General features: G+C 32.7%; 1 protein-coding gene across 1 annotated transcript in view; it reads left to right on the forward strand.

The window, feature by feature from the left end:
• The first annotated feature begins 12,646 nt into the window (after window positions 1–12,646).
• Window positions 12,647–18,863, forward strand: part of LOC113516454 (probable G-protein coupled receptor 158) — a 197,688-nt gene continuing 191,471 nt past the window's right edge. Inside the window, exon 1 of the mRNA XM_031913302.2 lies at window positions 12,647–12,877. Coding sequence (XP_031769162.1) covers window positions 12,679–12,877 — 199 coding nt within the window. The 5' untranslated portion in view covers window positions 12,647–12,678. The remainder of the gene's footprint in view (window positions 12,878–18,863) is intronic.

Raw genomic sequence — 18,863 nt, forward strand, 5'->3', positions numbered from 1 at the left:
TTACACTTACTATACCTTACAATTAAAGTATAAAATCTTAGTTCTCAGGAATTACAACATGTGAAAGGTATAATGAGCGGCACACTATACTCAGTTAGGTTCATGTGTAAAGGCGATCATTACCACCCTCCATCAGGTGGATCGTCAGTTTGCCATTCTAAACTGCATAAATAAAATCATTGTACCTGCTGGATTTTTTTTCTAATTTAAAATCAGAGCACGAAGAATAATTTGTAAAATACATCAGCTACCACTTCCCTTGTGAGTTGGAGGCTGAGAAAATTTACTTTATATAATTTAATATCCACAATGCAGTTTCACGCTGAGCCTTTTAAGGTGGAGGCAGAGTGAATTTGCCTCATACTCGTATAATAGCCGGCGTTCAATTTCCACGAAATATCATTTATTACTTCTCTACTTGGCTCGCTGAAATGAGAAAATACCGAGAAATAGAAGTTGCAGCAAGTACTAGAGTACGTTTAAAGGATCAAAAGTGTCCGCCGTTATATAAGCTCTCTGTAATTTCATAGTAATAATTAAATATTGCTGTAGAAACTTATTTTGTTAGACAGCAAGTTAGAAATATATATTTTTGATTCACTGTCAACCGACTTTAAAAAGAAAGTGATTCTCATTTCAGTTTTGGAACTACAACATGTTAATTGAGTAGTTGGTCAGAAGATAATGTGTGATAAAAATAATAAATACTTAATGCTCCTTCTCTATACCATGTCAAAGTAAATATATAATATTGAAATAAAAACACAAAAAGAATGAAAAACATATTAGAATCCATTCTAATCTGGTCCAAAAGTTATAGACAGCATATTGACATGAAATTTTATATGATATGCTTATATATTTTTATATAACAATTGTTATTACCGTTTTAATTTCTAACCCAATCAATAATAATACTTTTTGGATTTTTAAATGTTGCATGCTTTACAAATCAATCAATATTAATACTTTTTGGATTTTTAAATGTTGCATGCTTTACAAATCAATCAATATTAATACTTTTTGGATTTTTAAATGTTGCATGCTTTACAATTCAATCAATATTAATACTTTTTGGATTTTGAAATGTTGCATGCTTTACAATTCAATCAATATTAATACTTTTTGGGTTTTTAAATGTTGCATGCTTTACAAATCAATCAATATTAATACTTTTTGGGTTTTTAAATGTTGCATGCTTTACAATTCAATCAATATTAATACTTATTGGGTTTTTAAATGTTGCATGCTTTACAATTCAATCAATATTAATACTTTTTGGGTTTTTAAATGTTGCACGCTTTACAATTCAATCAATATTAATACTTTTTGGATTTTTAAATGTTGCACGCTTTACAATTCAATCAATATTAATACTTTTTGGGTTTTTCAATGTTTTTGCATATTTATTGTTAACATGTATATACTTACCATGTTTCTTGTAAATAAATAAAAATTAATATTTGTTACCTCAACTCCGTTGGTTGTAAAGCGATTTGGAAAGTTATTTTTTATTTGAATACTTACAGATTAGTATTATAGAAATTGATTTAGTACTTTAGTTTTTAAATCAAAATAACTGGGATTATCATAATTCAAGTCGGTATTTTTTTATGAAACACAATTTAATTATCTACAAATTATAACTGAAAATCATTTCAACAGATTATTGTAAGGATTATCTGTATTACCGGTATTGTACAATAATAAGGGGTATTTATATATTTATTTATTTTATCATCATCATATCAGCTTTTAACTGTCTACTGGTGAACATAAGCTTCCCCCTTGGGGTGTTTTGCCAGTAGTTGCCACGCTTGGCAGGCGGATTGGCAACCGCAGTTAAGCTTTACACATGTTTTAAGAGGAATGCTGCTGCCAATCCCTCGACCTCCCTTAGTCTCTTCTTATGACACCCACTGGAAAGAAAGAGGTGGTCTTTTCTATGCTGGGAGCATAGAGGGAGACTTTGTACAGAAGTCGATTGCTTGGGTACCTCTGTACCATTCGTGTTTTTACCGTAAAGCAGTTATGTTTGCATGGCTGTGTTTCTGTTTGAATGATGGGATATGGCGTGAATTTACAGGGTACAAAACACTTGAGTCCTCAGGAATGGCAACGCATGGGTGTATCATGGGCGAAACAGTATACTATGTTATGTCCATGGTACTACCCATGTCTATAGGCGACGGTTACCACTTTCCATCAGGTGGGTCGTCAGCTTGTTTGTCTTTCTAAGTTTGTATAAAAAAAAAAATACGACCAAATACGAAGGGGATGATACATTCATCCATTAAAAATTCCCTAACACGATATTTTTTCATGTTAATCTCGATATTTTTGGTGTTCAGTTAATAGCACGTGTGTCAGTGAAATATGGATAATATAAAAAAAAAAAGTACATAGACAAATAAATTATTTATCGAATCTGTTTACCAATAACAACCTATATTAGACCGCTATAAATTAAAACTGTCTAGATTATATTTTCAAGCACAATATTTAATAAAAAAAAATATAAGTTAATCCTATCTTTATTTATGTTTTTCGATTTCATGTTATTCTTTTATAGTATTTTTTTTTTATGCAATTTAGAATGGTATACAAGATGACAGCCAATCTGATGGAAATTGGTAACCGTCGCTTATAGACATGAGCAGCACCATGGACATAATTGAGTATACTGTTTTGCCCATGATACCCCCCATGTGTTGCCATTCTTGAGGACTCGGGTATTATTCCTCCGTACCCTTTATATTCACTGCCGTATCCAACCCTTCAAACCGAAACACAATCATTCAAACACAACTGCTTCACGGTAGAAACACGGATGGGATAGAGGGGTACCTCTATCCAAGCAAACGACTTTTATACAAAGTCTCCCTCTGGTTTTATGCTGGACATATTTTTTTATACTTTTTTTTAACTTAAACATTGTATATACTTAACTGTTTAATAAAGAACCTATTAAATATTATGAATCCGTAATTGGCTATGAATACTAAAAATAATATAAAAATACATACCTACATACATACATATCTGTCACGCCTATCTCCCATTAGGGTAGGCGAATGGAACGCCAAATGCTTCGATACAAACAAACCTTTTTCGCTTCTTCCAATAAAAAATGTTACAATATTTAAGAACTTTGGATTTTGTAATAAATAAATAAGTTAATGAATTAATAAACGAATTAATTATCTAAATGAATGAATGAATGAATGTAAATAAATGAATAAATTTTAATTAACGCGAGTAAAATGGCGGAATACGGCCAGTATAGTGCTAACTAAAACATATTTTTGAGGCGTGGTAGGCCCTCCCCTATGAGTATGTCGCGTGTTTAAGTTTGAAACTTGTAACCTATCGACAGTTTGCTAAGTTGCGGCCAGACATCTGACGTTATAACTTGGCCGGGGTCATGATTTCAAAATGCCGCGGGCTAAACCGAGTTAAGTGAATATAGTTAAGTCACTAAGGGTTTCTGTTTAAACTTAGATATCGCATAGTTGAAGCGGCTGGTTATATAGTTACGAGGCCACTCTATCTTAACTAGGATTACATGTGACTGAAACACAAATAATTTGAAATGATATTGTACGAATGAAATTAATTTGCAATGCTATTTATATTATCTTCAAGCTAATTACTCTTAAGGGAGGGAGGGAGACTTTGTACAGACGCCATTTGCTTGGGCACCTCTGTTCCATTCGTGTATCTAGCGTGAAGCAGTTGTGTTTACATGGCTGTGTTTCAGTTTGAAGGGTGGGATATGGCAGTGAATTTACAGGGTACAGAGGTATAATACCTGGGTCCTCAGGAATGGAAACGCTGGGTGAGTATCATGGGCGAAACAATATACTCTGTTATGTCCACGGTATTGCTCATGTCTATAGGCGACTGTTACCACTTTCCAGCAGATGAGTTGTGAGGTTGTTTGCCATTCTAAGTTGCATAAAAAAAGGGGTAGGTACAGCCTTCGTACCAAAACGATATAAAGGAATTCTTATAGAGTTTGTTCGTCCAATATAAGCCTACTACAAATTGGGTATCTCATAAAAGGTTTTCATTTGTATACTTTAAAATCGGTTTTATTCCATACCTGTTATATAGTAAATTTCGAATCATGACAGAAAATTTTGTATTATTGTGGCGCATTCACGAGAAATTGTGAAACCACTTTTTTGTACTTTCTTTTTGTTTTTTTTTGTGTTTTGTTTTATTTATTTTTAAGTTTTTTTACAACACAGAGCGCAAATGAGCATGCAGCTCACCTGATGGTAAGTGACTACCGCCGCCCATGATCACCCACAACACTAACGGCATTGCAGGTGTGCTGCCGGCCTATGTAAGTTAGTAAGTAGTAAGTACCAATAGCTATTATTATTTGTGTACAGTAAGTGATACAAATAAATTATTTAAAAAAATAAAATTTTAAACACTCTCTTCCATGTACATATTGGAGGCTGGGATTTTGTAAAAAATAAACCAAATATATTTGAAAAATTCTGTGAAAGTAAATTACATTTGTCAAGAGATCCAAGTGAATTATTATTACCAAAGCCAACTTGCACTTTATATAAAAAGAATAATAACAAAATTCTCAAAAATATAAGAGAATTATCAACTAATAACTTTAAATCCCAATTACAAATATGGCTTATTGACCATTGTTACTATTCAATAAATGAATTTATGATTGATATTATAATAATATTGTTGACTTTAATCAGACCTACTGACACGTATTAGTATCAAATGAAATGAACTGTATAAATTGACATAAAAGTGTATTTGACATATTAACATTCTTCTTGCAATATTATATTATACACACACACACACACACACACACACACACACACACACATATATATATATGTGTATATATATATATATATATATATATATATATATATATATATATATATATATGTTGACCCACTTTTCTCGAAACAATTGTATGGAGACACTCTGTCTATATAGTCTAAATCTAGACCAATTAAATTATAAAATCGATCTTTTAAATTAATTAATTTATTTAATTTCAAACTGTTTACAATTACTCCTCTCTATTCAAAGGTTGCCTGGAAGAGATCGCTTTTAGCGATAAGGCCGCCCATTGTCTTCTCACTGTGATTATTTTTTGTAATTGTTTGTATCTGTAATAAATTTGCTTTTGTAATCTTTAGGAGCAAACAATAAAGAATACCTATCTATCTATCTATCTAAAATATAAAAAATATCATTGAGGATCCTTATCAGCGAAATTTCCCTGGAGACTACAGTATGGGGTTCTTCAAAAAGGGCGTAATAAGGTTTTTTAAGGGTCGACAACGCGCACGTGACATCTCTGGTGTTATAGGCGTACATAAGCTACGGTAACCCCGTCTATGATCCCCTGATCATGGAGTCTACCATGTAATGAAATTACGAAATAACGGATCCAGTTTCATGCTTTCATTCATATTAAAATCTGCCATACAAATGAAGTTTAACGTTTATTCATTATAAATTCTACCATGAAAGTCCAATAATTCCATATTTTAACAATATTTTATTACATGATTTTAATATCAAATGTATTCCGATTGACCCTGAAATTTTGGAAAAAATTTCATGGTCTACGCCTGCGCTAACGGGATACGCTGGCGGGGCACCAGTGAAGGGTGATAGATGAGAATAGAAACAGGCCAGTTAGCACATCATGATGAATTCATCAGGAATTAACCATGATAGTTTCCAGGGAGAAACACGACGCGGTCGACTTGGTTGGATATATTGCTAGTAATGTGATTCTCAGTCTCCATTACTAACAATCCCTTTCCCCCAAAAATTTCATGTTAGGTCGTCTGACAAGCCATATGTCTGTTTGCAAAAAAAAAAAATATGAAGCACTAAATCCAAACTTAATAACTTCCGTCTATAAATATTCTAGAAAGAGTATTTTTTTGTATAACAAAATATACTCAATTCTTATAAATATATTATATATGTGAAAGTGAGTATGTTTTTAAGCTTATAGCGCCTTAACAGCTAAACTAATCACTATGAAATTTGATACATACGTAGTATATTGAAATATATAGATTACTTTTAATTCCAGATAGCAAACATATCCTTATTAAGCGGACGAAATCACGGGTAAAAGCTAGTATTCATAAATAAATAATAGATGGGGACAGTGAGGCCACTCCGTGAGGCCTATGAAGATATCAGGAATCTTCTGTTTCTTGGTGGAGCTTAGTTAGCTGTACTAGCCATGATTCATACATCATCAACATCATACCAGCCTTGAACTGTCTACTGCTGAACATAAACCTCCCCCTTAGGGAGTTCTGCCAGTAGTTGCCACGCTTGGCAGGCGAATTGGCAACCACAGTTAAGCTTAAGAATATGTTTTAAGAAAGACGCTGCTGTCTATCTCTCGTCCATTAAATTTCAGTTAATAAGTCAAGTTAATTTTCTTAGTTGCCTCTTACGACACTCACGGGAAAGGAAGGGGTGGTCTGTTCTATGCCGGGACCACACAGCACGACTCATACAAACAACGGTCCATATGAAAGGTTTAGTACGAAAATGAGAGTCCAATTTACAAGTACATTACATTAAAGAATACCGGATCTCTCTTAGCGCGCGAGCTCTCACCAGTTGCTTTGCTAAAAACAATCTTATTGGTAAATACTTATTGCACAATATTAAATTAAATATTTCCCTCTGCTCACTAACGGAAACAGAGTGACATTGTGTCATTGAATAATTGAATGATAAATAAACAGGATTTATACAAAGGCATACTCTCGTGTAATATTATGCCGTTCTAGTTCCGAACAAGCGTTCACGTTCAGAAACGTGTCTTACGCTTATATAAATAGAACATATGTTACAATGGAACGAACAACGCTCCTTGGGAACTTGGGAACGGCGCGGAAACTCCTTGATGTAGGTAACACGTCAATGGTTTTACTTTGAATTCTATTTACGAAATCACAACAGTTTATATTTCTTTGTTCGAAATGTTCTGTTTAGTACTAAATAAATATTATGAATATTTAGAATTTTTGACTAAAAAATGTAAAAATAGCAATCGTAATATGTTATGATGTAAATAAATTTGTTTCTGTGACTGTTACCGTGATAAGATTTACTATTATTTATTGTTTTTTTTTTTTATACAACTTAGAAGGGCAAACAAGCTGACGGCTCACCTGATGTAAAGTGGTAACCGTCGCCTATAGACATGAGCAGTACCATGGACATGACAGAGTATACTGTTTCGCCCATGATACCACCCATGCGTTGCCATTCCTGAGGACTCAGATGTTATTCCTCTGTACCCTGTAAATTCACGCCATATCCCACCCTTTAAACCGGACACAGCCATGCAAACACAACTGCTTCACGGTTGCACCATCAGGTGGGCCGTCAGCTTGTTTGCCATTCTATGTTGTATAAAAAAAAAATAGATTAAGTGGTACTCTGTTTTCACCAATGCTGTATTTTTCGTTTCAATTTACACAGACAAACTCACAGGATAGTACTAGTTAATTATTAATGCAAAATGTGAATGACTTAGCATTACATTATAAAATGAATGTTGTCTGATTCAGTGATTATATTAAAATATATCTTTAGAAAATATATTATATTTAATGTCTTTTTAATCTCATTAAAGATTACATTTTCGACTGTAACTAGCAACTAAATGTGATGAATGGACAATCATATTTTATTATTAGATACTCTCATTGAAATTAGCAATTTTCAACTGAAATAATATTAAATGTAAGTGAATTTTAGTTTTATAGAGTCCTTAGACAAACAGAAAGAAAAACAAAAAAGAAAAATAAAAAATCTGGACGTGTTCTATTTTACTTCTAACATCCCTCTGACTCGATTTTTAACATTTTTTTTTTCAATGTACAGACATTCGACTTTACAGTTTTATTATATATATATAGATTGCAAGTTAATGTCAAGAATTTGCAAGTTCAGTATCAGATATTTATTTGTAAGCACTCGTATTATTTAGCTGAAATGTTGTAGAGTCTCGTAGCTTCACTACTAGTAAACGCTACGTCATAATGCTACGAATACTACGACGTAGCTCCAGTTACAAATGCTTATATTGCGTTTCCAAAAAACACATATCGTATTGTATTACTAGATTTATCCCGCGACTTTACTCGTATGAATCAGTATATAAAATATCTTATGTACTAAATTAGGATATAACCCATCTGTGTACCAAATTACATTGAAATCCGTTCAGTAGTTTTTGCATGAGAGAGTAACAAACATACATCCATTCATTCAATGTTACGAACACTTGCATTTATAATATTTTTTTTTAATGGGTGAAAATGGAATGGTAACCCCGCCCGCGCTATCGGTATACACTGAGGTGGCACCAGTGGAAGATGATAGTTGAAAATGAATGTAGGTCAGTTGGCCCACCACGATGAATTCGACAAGAATTAACCATGATGGTTTCTAGTGGGAACCATGTGGAGGTCGACCTGAGAGAGTATATTGCTAGCGATGGGCCTATTAGACTTCATTACTAGCAATCCCCTTCTCCCCGCATTTATAATATTAACTTATTATTTATATTACGGAATAGCTAAGAACAAGCAATTTCCTTTCTTCTTATGCAAATATAATTAGTAAAAAGAGGATAAAAGATACACCATTAGCCGCTATTTTTCTCAGTTCATAACAGGCTAGTGTATAAAAAATGTTTGGTATGTCAATTATTTGTCAATGACAGACTTTACATTACTAGATTATATATTCGACACAGTTTATGTAGAAAGTATGCAAGCAGGTTGTATCTAAATTTGGTAAGGTTATACGGACGTATAACATTTTCTATACACTAGCCTGCTATGAATTGAGAAAAATAGCAACTGATGATGTATTCTCCGTCCTGTTTTTACTAATTATATTTGCATAAATCATACGGCAACCATATGATTTACAGTTTTTATTTTATCATTCCTTCTATGTAATTCCTTGTTCTTAGCCGTATAGTGCGCACGAGAGGGATGGAGGGGAGGGAACAGTTGGTGGACTACTAACCTGATGATGGGATGGGATAGTGTGGGTAGCGGGAAAGCATTGAATAATATTAGCACAGGATCGTTACAAGTGGCGCGACAAAGAGGAGGCCTGTACCCTGTAGTGGGTTGACGTGGGCTGATTACTTGTATAGATCTTTAACCGACTTAAAAAAGGAGTATGTTCTCAATTCTACAAGTTGTATTTTTTCATGTTTGTTACCTCATAACTCCGTCAGTTATAAATCGATTAGGAAAATTATTTTTTTTTTTAATCTGAAAAGATATACTTGCAGATTGTACCCATAGAAATTATATCAAAATTTATTTACTAATTTACCAGAGGGAGACTTTGTACAAAAGTCGTTTGCTTGGATACCTCTCTCTCATTCGTGTTTCTACCGTAAAACAGTTGTGTTTGCATGGTTGTGTTTCCGTTTGAAGGGTGGGATATGGTAGTAAATTTACAGAGTACAGAGGAATAACACCTGAGTCCTCAGGAATGGCAATGCATGGGGGGTATCATGGGCGAAACAGTACAGTCTGGTATGTCCACGGTACAGCTCATGTCTATAGGTGACGGCTACCACTTTACATCACGTGGGCCGTCAGCTTGTTTGCCATTGTAAGTTGTATAAAAAAAAATAGTTTTGTTTTAAATCATAGTAACTGGTTTTATTACAACTGAAATCGGTGTTTGGACAATTGAAATTGAAATTTAATGGACGAGGGATAGACAGCAAAATATAGAAGCTTAACTGCAGTTGCTAGCCCACCTGCCAAGCGTGGCAACTGTTAACAACGCCCCGCCCTCTCAATATGTACAGGCCTATATTTTTCATTGGACGGTTAATGGCTGATATATATATATATATATATATATATATATATATATATATATATATATTATAAAAATAAATAAATAAATCTTTTATTTATTTTAAAATTGATAACAAGTTACAATTTCTAGTTTTGAATTAACAAATACATAAAGATAACGGCTCATGCATTTACATCAGCGTTCACCTTATTAAAAATAATGAGCGCTTCGCAATCTGACGCACTCAATTTGCGCGTAATAAAATTTTATATATCAACGTGACAATGGTAATCCGATGCAATAAACCGTTCCTGCATTAAGGTTCCAACACTAATGAAAGATCCATGGTTGCCATTATCTGATATGGTGGAATCCAATAACACCATCGAGGGATCTTATAAAAAAATTCGTCAGCTTAGGTTTTAGATGTAAGAAACACTAGGTGTCTTGTCGTATAGGGAGGTCAAAGATATGGCCTGGAATAGAGCTGGCTGGAAGAGAATGCATGAATTAATTGCACCGACAAGAGTTTAAGTTTCCTACTCTTAAATAAAAAAAAAAGTTTTAAGCCTTGATTTAGCAAATATATCTCATCTATTCTAATATTATAATAGCCGTGTGGTCCCGCTATAGAATAAGCCACCCTTTCCTTTCCGACAAGTTACGGTGATTCGCCGTAACTTCAACGTCAACGTCAACGTCAAAACAAATTAATATGTATAAATGTCATATATATTTGCTATTTGTATATACTAGTTGACATCCAGTGGTCGAAATTCGACCATAACGTATATTGTAATAAATGAATTTACTATGGTTACGTTTGACATTCAGTGAGACATTCAGTAGACTAATAATTCTAAAGACAAACAATATTAATCTATTCTCAATTTGACCACAGACTTTAACAATAAACGAAAAGAGTATATACACGTGTGTGTAACAAATATATGGTAGTGTGTGTAATGATCTTCTTTTTTATTTAATGTATTTTGTTATGCTTAATTTACAAAAAAAAAATATTAGTATTTGCAGAATACTAATATTTTTTTTATTATTTAATAATACTATTATATAAGGATGCAGTCTTTCCCTATATAAACTATAAGTATACAGTCCGTGCAGTTTCCGTAAAGAGGGGTACAAAGTTTCTGCTTATTTATTATATATATATATATATATATATATATAAATTTTAGTATTATATTTATTTTTACTACTACCACATTCGAGTATTCTAACATTACAAAGGTTTTTTGAGAGTAAATGCTTTTAGCATTAAGTCCACTTTGTACATATACATATATTAATAAATAAATAAATAATATAAAATAAGAAAAAAAAAATCTGATAGGAAACCAGCCCATATTTGTAATAATATAACTAATTACTCTTATTGTTATCTTTTTTCTCAATAGAAAAATAATTCGTAATTTCCTTTCCATCCCATAAAAGTGATAAATAATCTAAGAATATGCCAGTCACTTTGTGGTACGTCAAATTGTAACATTCTTTTTTAATTATCGTAATAATAATAAAACCTTAAATATACAACGGGATTATATTATATAACGCCATCTAGTTTAGTTTGAACTAAGTAGAGCTTGTGTCGTGAGTACATAGTTTATCAGAGAGAGACTTTGTACAAAAGTCGTTTGCTTGGGCACCTCTGTCCCATTCATGTTTCTACCGTGATGCAGTTGTGTTTGCATGACTGTGTTTCGGTTTGAAGGGTGGGTTATGGCAGTGAATTTACAGGATACAGAGGAGTAACACTTGAGACCTCGGGAATAGCAACGCATGAGGGGTATCATGGGCAAAACAATAAGAGCAAAACGGAACATTTTAAGAGAAAAATGTTTGACATAAAATTTTTAAATTATTCTATATTATATTAATAATAATTTTCGACTCCTAAATTAATAATTTTCTCTTTTATTTATTTATTTATTTATACTTTATTGTATATACTAATAATACTTAAAAAAACACGACAGAGGTAAGCAAATGTACAAAAGCGAGCTTAACTCTAAAAGAGTTCTAGAAAACTCAACGTGGAAAGGAGCGTCAATGTCAGCAAGTAGAGTAGTGTACAATACTGTGACAATTAAAAAAAAAAAAGAACTAATCAATGATAAGTTTATACATATATAATTAACTTTATACATTTATAATTATATATATAAATATAGGTATATAAGAAAAATTAATAAGACCTCTTATGGACCTTAAGACCCATAGAGGGTAAAACAATGATTTTTAGAAATTTTGTCTATATTTCTATATGATTGTTTCGGTGTCACACAAAAACTATTGTACCGAATTGAATTGGCTGGAATTTTCACAAATTTTCATAATATTTGATTTACATTTCATTTTAAAGTAGTCCTTTTAATTGGTTTGATTTATGAAATCCATGTGTATGAAACAGCATGCTAAAAGTTAGTAAGAAATAAGTTATAAAAAGCTATACTTTTTACATATACGTATCTCCAACATATATACAGAAATTCAGTATAGAATCCGTTCAAGGAGAGAAACGCTGATTTTCAAGCGCCCCGGTCTAGCGTGGCGTGACACCGCACTCGCCACAAATAACTACTCATTTAAGCATCAAATTGTATCATAAACCCAAAATAATTGATAACATACATTATTATAAACATTCATCAATACAAACTTACATATAATATACCAAATTAAAGCTAGATTCAAATTAATTTGATTCGTGAAGAATCACGCGCGCCGCTCAGTTAACGCCGAGTGCTCGCGGCGTGCGGACGCGACCATGCCGTGATGTTTCGGCCTCTTCTACTATTATACATCGCGACTTTAGTGCAGTGTGAGTATAAGAGTGATTTTGTGAAACATGTACGCCATGGTGGTCGGACCTTAATAAGGCACGGGCGGTCCCGCGTGCATTTCACGCGGATGCACGCGCGCTCGCGCGATTTGGTCGCGCAAGTGATAGAAGCGGAGCGAAGTAGCGAGTTAGGTGAGTGAATCACTTTTTATTAAGGGATTTATTTCTAATCATAATATTTATAAGTTTATCTGAATTAATATTAATAAACGCGATGTAAATTATATAAATGTCAAAATTTTTAAATTGTATTTTATTTCTAATTAAAAAGAAATGTAGCGACTCGAGAGGGAACTTTTTGTTTTTTTTTTTATATATATATATACAATTTATTTTTAAAGTTTTTTTGATAGATTATTTTTTAAGAAACAATTCTAAAAATTCAAAGGAAATTTTATTTGGCAACAAAATTATAATAAAAATATGATTAAAATATATAAAATAATTTTATTCGCATGTGTCTAATGAGTAGGGCTTGTCGTGTAGATGGTGCGGGTTCGAACGCCGGTTTCATCAAAACTTTTTTAATCGTTCAATAAATTACAGGGCATGAAGGCATAATATTTCTATTTCTCACGAAAAGCTTCACAGTAAAATAGTATGTGTATTTATGTTGGCACTCATGCGTTTTAATGGACCATAATCATTTTCCATCTGTATTGGCTGTCAGTTTTTTTGTAATCCCAAATAATATAAAAATATTGTAAATTAATATCATTGTGAAATGTATATTATACTCAATATAGATACATGGATTTAATATATAAATGGCCAAAGATAATTAGAAATACATTTTTTTCCCATTTATGACAATTTTTATTTATTACTTTTTGTAATTAAATATTTTTAATAAAAAGTTTTTATGCCAGTATTAATTTCTGTTGGAGTCTCCAACAAAATATACATATTATAATAATATTACCATTTTTTTTCCATTCCATATTTTACTTTATCGTTTCTAAATATCGTTAAACAAACACATTTTATAGTAAATGTAGAAAAAATAATAATAAATGAATAATAAATGAATAAACGAGTGCACTTTGTTTGCATTATACAATATAAAAAATAAGCAAGAAAATTATATATGATATTATTATATATATATGTATTTATAATAAATAGGTTGTAACCTTAAAACAATAAATATTATGTATATACCTAAACTATATATTTGAATATATAAAAAAGAAATGCCAACGAAGAACACGTATCAAATAGAATATAAAAAAGTATATAAAAAATAACAATTCACAAAAAAGGTCAATTGGTAAAGTTGCCAGCAACAAAAATAATTATGAAATAATTTAATAGTAAACATAACTGAAATTATTTAATAAATAATTAATTTATTGAATAAAAATAAAACAGTAACCCCGTCCGCGCTGTCTACATACGCAAACGATGTGCCAGTGAGAGATAATATGTGAGGGCAAAAGCAGGTGCGTTGGTCCATCGAGACGAATTTTACCAGAGGGAGACTTTGTACAAAAGTCGATTGCTGGGGTACCTCTGTCCCATTCGTGCTTCAACCGTGAAGCAGTTGTGTTTGTATGGCTGTGTTTCAGTTTGAAGGGTGGGATATGGCGTGAATTTACTGGGTACAGAAGAATAACACCTGAGTCCTCAGCAATGGCAACGCATAGGGGGTATCATGGGTGAAACAGTATACTCTGTTATATCCATGGTACTGCTCATGTCTATAGGCGACGGTTACCACTTTCCATCAGATGGGCCGTCAGCTTGTTTGCCATTCTAAGTTGTATGAAAACAAAAAACTGCTTTCATTTGTAGCAAAACCAGTTATTTCGATTTTAAAATTTCAACTTCATATCCTATTTTGATATTTTTTTCTAAAATCAATCTCTAAGTACATTCTTACAGAGAAAAAAAAACGAATCGATTAATAACTGACGGAGTTATGAGGTAATAAAGATAAAAAACACAATTGATTAGAGAACCTCTTTTTTCAAGTCGGTTGAAAAGGAAACGGCAAAACTAATAACAATAATACAAAATTAACTAGCTCGTAGTCTCGGTATAGAATTGGCCACCCCTTCTTTCCCATGGGTGCTATAAAAGACTACTAAGGGTCGGCGAGGGATGGATAGCAGCCTCTCTCTTAAAACATCTCTAAAGCCTGACTGCGGTTGCCAATCCACCCGCCAAACGTGGCAAGCACAGGGACACCCTCCAAGGGAGAGGCTTATGTTCAGCAGTGGATGGTTAAGGGCTGATATGATAAGGATGATGAACTAGCTTTTACCTGCGACTTCGTTCATGCGACACGTATGATATGTTCACTAACCGGGTTAAAAAAATGGTAATCTCTCTCCTTTTCTCTGCATATAATGTATAGCAAAATTTCACGAAGATAGGTAAAGCCATTAAGGCACTTAGACGCAACAAACAAACTCACTTTCACATTTATAATATTAGGATTTATTTATTTATTTAAGGAACACCAACAGTATATTGCATTATAACATATAGGTATAACAAACATTAAATACAATACAATATTAATGCACACGCCTATTATAGGTATTCACAGCATTCACTTTAACATAGTTATACAGTGCGAGAAAATGAAGTAAATAATAAAAACAAACATGTAACCCAAGTTTTGAGCAATATCAGAAAATACGATTATGAGTGAATTTAATTAAAAAATATTAAAAAAAAAAATATATATATATATATATATATATATATATATATTATGATAATTAGAGTTAATTTTTATTAGATTGTTGTACAAAGTGCTTCAGCAATTTATTCCTGTAGGAATTCAAATTCGAATAGGATATTACATAAAGACCTTTTTCATCCATTCAATTTTATTTACCTCAATTTCATGCGTATCAATAAAAAGACATATCGAAAATTGATTATAGGAAATTATCCATTTTAGAAAAAGGGCCATACTGTTGTACCAAAGTAATAAAAAAGACATATTTTATATCAATGTTGATTTGGCAATTTGACTGATCCCATACGACCCTTTTCAAACCCCATGCGAATATTTGATTCTTTTGGTAAACCTCATCGTTATGGAATACGTGTATTTGCACACACACACACATACACACGACCTTCACATAATATTTGGCATACAGATGTGCGTAAGTAGGCATCTTTTATCTCCGTCATTCGAAGTTTTAGGATCAGCTAGATATAATTTTTTTTTTACAACTTAGAATAGCAAACAAGTTGACGGCCCACCTGATGTAAAGTGGTAACCGTCGCCTATAGACATGAGCAGTACCATGGACATAACAGAGTATACTGTTTCGCCCATGAGACCCCCCATGCGTTGCCATTCCTGAGGACTCAGGTGTTATTCCTTTGTAGCCAGTAAATTCACGTCATATCGCAACCTTTAACCCAAAACACAGCCATGCAAACACAACTGCTTCACGGTTGAAACACGAATTGGACAGAGGTACCCAAACAATCGACTTTTGTACAAAGTCTCCCTCTGGTATACAAAGTCTTCCTCTGGTTAAAATTAAATGATCATTTTGTTTAATTCCGCTACCATTATTATATTTTTATACGACTTAGAATGGCAAACAAGTTGACGACCCATCTGATGGAAAGTAGTAACGGTCGCCTATAGACATGAGCCGTACCGTAGACATAACAGAGTATACTGTTTCGCCCATGATACCTCCCATGCGTTGCCATTCCCGAGGACTCAGGTGTTATTTTTTGTAAATAAATTCACTGCCATATCCCACCTTTCAAACCGAAACACAGCCATGCAAACACAACTGCTTTCACAGTAGAAACATGAAAATTTTGTACTTAGTTTAGTATTCTCTAATTCCTTAAAATTGTTTACTTCATTTCATACTGTATAATTATGTTAAAGCAAATGCTATGAATACCTTTAATAGGCATGTGCGTTAATATTGTGGTATATTTAATGTTTGTTATATATATTATAATGCAATATGCTGTTGCTATTCCCAAAAATAAATAAATAAATGGATCACTTAATCAATAGATTTAAGCACAAAGCTTATTATTTATTAACTATATGTAATATAACAGAATTAATTGACGACACATAATACCATCCATTAATGATTCCCTTTGAGCAAAGTGCGCGAGGGAACGTCATAGGATTATTGGATTATTTATTCTTATACTGACTACTATTTAGTCTTACGTTCGCCGTGTTGTCCCGGCATAGAATAAGCCACTCCTTCCTTTCCAGTGGGTGTCGTATAAGGCGACTAAGAGAACTTATAGTCGAAGGATAAGCAGTAGCGTTCCTCTTAAAATATCTCTAAAAATCAAACTGCGATTGCCAAACCGCTTGCATAGTGTGGCAACTACTGGTAAAACTGAGTCCTCAGGAATAGCAACGCATGGGGGGTATTATGGGCGAAACAGTATACTCTGTTATGTCCATGGTACCACTCATGTCTATAGGCAACGGTTACCCTTTTTCCATCAGGTGGGCCGTCAGCTTGTTTGCCATTCTAAGTTGTATAAAAAAAAGTCCCCTTATGTTCAACAGTGGACAGTTAACGGTTGAAATTATAAAAATAATAGTCTATCAGGTCAACCACGGGAAGGTCGGCCTGATAGGGTATAAGCATGAATCTACTAGCTTTTTGTCAGCTATTTGCTACACGTGAATTCCAGAAGTAGGAAAACCAATGAAACACGCTACTTTTAGATAGTATATCAAGATAAATTGTACATCAAATTTTATGTAAAATGTTCTGGGACATAACTATGAAAAGCGCTTTCAAGTTTTTTTTATTGGATGACAATGGAATAGTAACTCCGCCTGCGCTAACGGGATACGCTGGCGGGGCACCAGTGAGGGATGATAGGTGACGATGAAAACAGGCCAACTTTTATGATGAATTCATCAGGAATTAACCATGATAGTTTCCAGGGGGAACCGTGTGGAGGTTGACCTGTCTGGATATATTGCTAGCAATGGGATTCTTAGTCTCCGTTACTAACAATCCCTTTCCCCCCCTAACCGCTTCTAATTTGGTGCAGTAGTTATTGTGTGGTGTTGGAAGAAACATACAAATAGATAGAGTGATAAGATTTCTAATAAATATTATTTTTGCTTCAGTTGCTCTGATATATTTTTTCTTAAATATCTCCCATGAACACACTTAATCTAGTTACAATTTTATTATAATACTAGCTGACTCGGCAAACGTTGTTTTACCATATATATCATTTCTAGAAAAAATAAAAAAGGGGTTGATTGTAAAAGGGTGAAAATTTGAAGTTGTATGTATTTTTCAATGCTAAATCATAATAAAATAAATATAAAAAAAAATTAGGTGCGGGTCACCCTTATCATTGAGGGCTATGAAAATAGATGTTGGCTGATTCTCAGACCTACCCGATATGCACACAAAATATAATAATATAAGTATTATCCCTACTCATTATATATATATATATATATATATACACACACACACATTTACAAATACATATACATACATACATAATGTAATAATGTACGCCAAGTATATTTGAAGCCAATATGACAGGAGGCGAGCTTTTCATTAAAAAAAAATGTTCCCATAATTAATAGTTCCAAATAGAGTATGTTATTTCAAACTGAATTAATATTTTTTTATAAGAATAAAAATACAATATTATGAATATATTTTTTTCATTATAGATATATATTATCATTTACGTTACACTGTTTCTTTAGGACTGTACATTCTTTCGTTTCAATTTTCTTATGATTATTTTGGGTATGTAATAATCAATATAAACATCCAGTAATGATATTGAATTTAATGAAATGGACTTGATATTAGTTTTCATACAAACGTCAATAAAGTTATAATAATATGTAACTACTAGTTTTCACACGCAACTCGTCTGTGAGATTAAGATGATCTGTTTATGTTTTATGTATATATTTATTTATTTAATATATTATATGTATGTTTCATTTTCATTTAAGAGTTTCCTCTTGTCTGTGCAATTAATTCATGCAACTTCCTCCAGCCAGCTCTATCCCAGGCCATATCCTTTATCTCCCTTTACGACATAACGCCTAGTGTTTCCTTTATCTGTCCCATGTAGTTAATCCTCGGTCTTCCTCTTCCTCTTT

This window comes from Galleria mellonella, unplaced genomic scaffold (genome assembly GCF_026898425.1).
Source record: "Galleria mellonella isolate WM207_F2 unplaced genomic scaffold, CSIRO_AGI_GalMel_v1 utg200, whole genome shotgun sequence".
NCBI classification, from domain to species: Eukaryota; Metazoa; Arthropoda; class Insecta; order Lepidoptera; family Pyralidae; genus Galleria; species Galleria mellonella.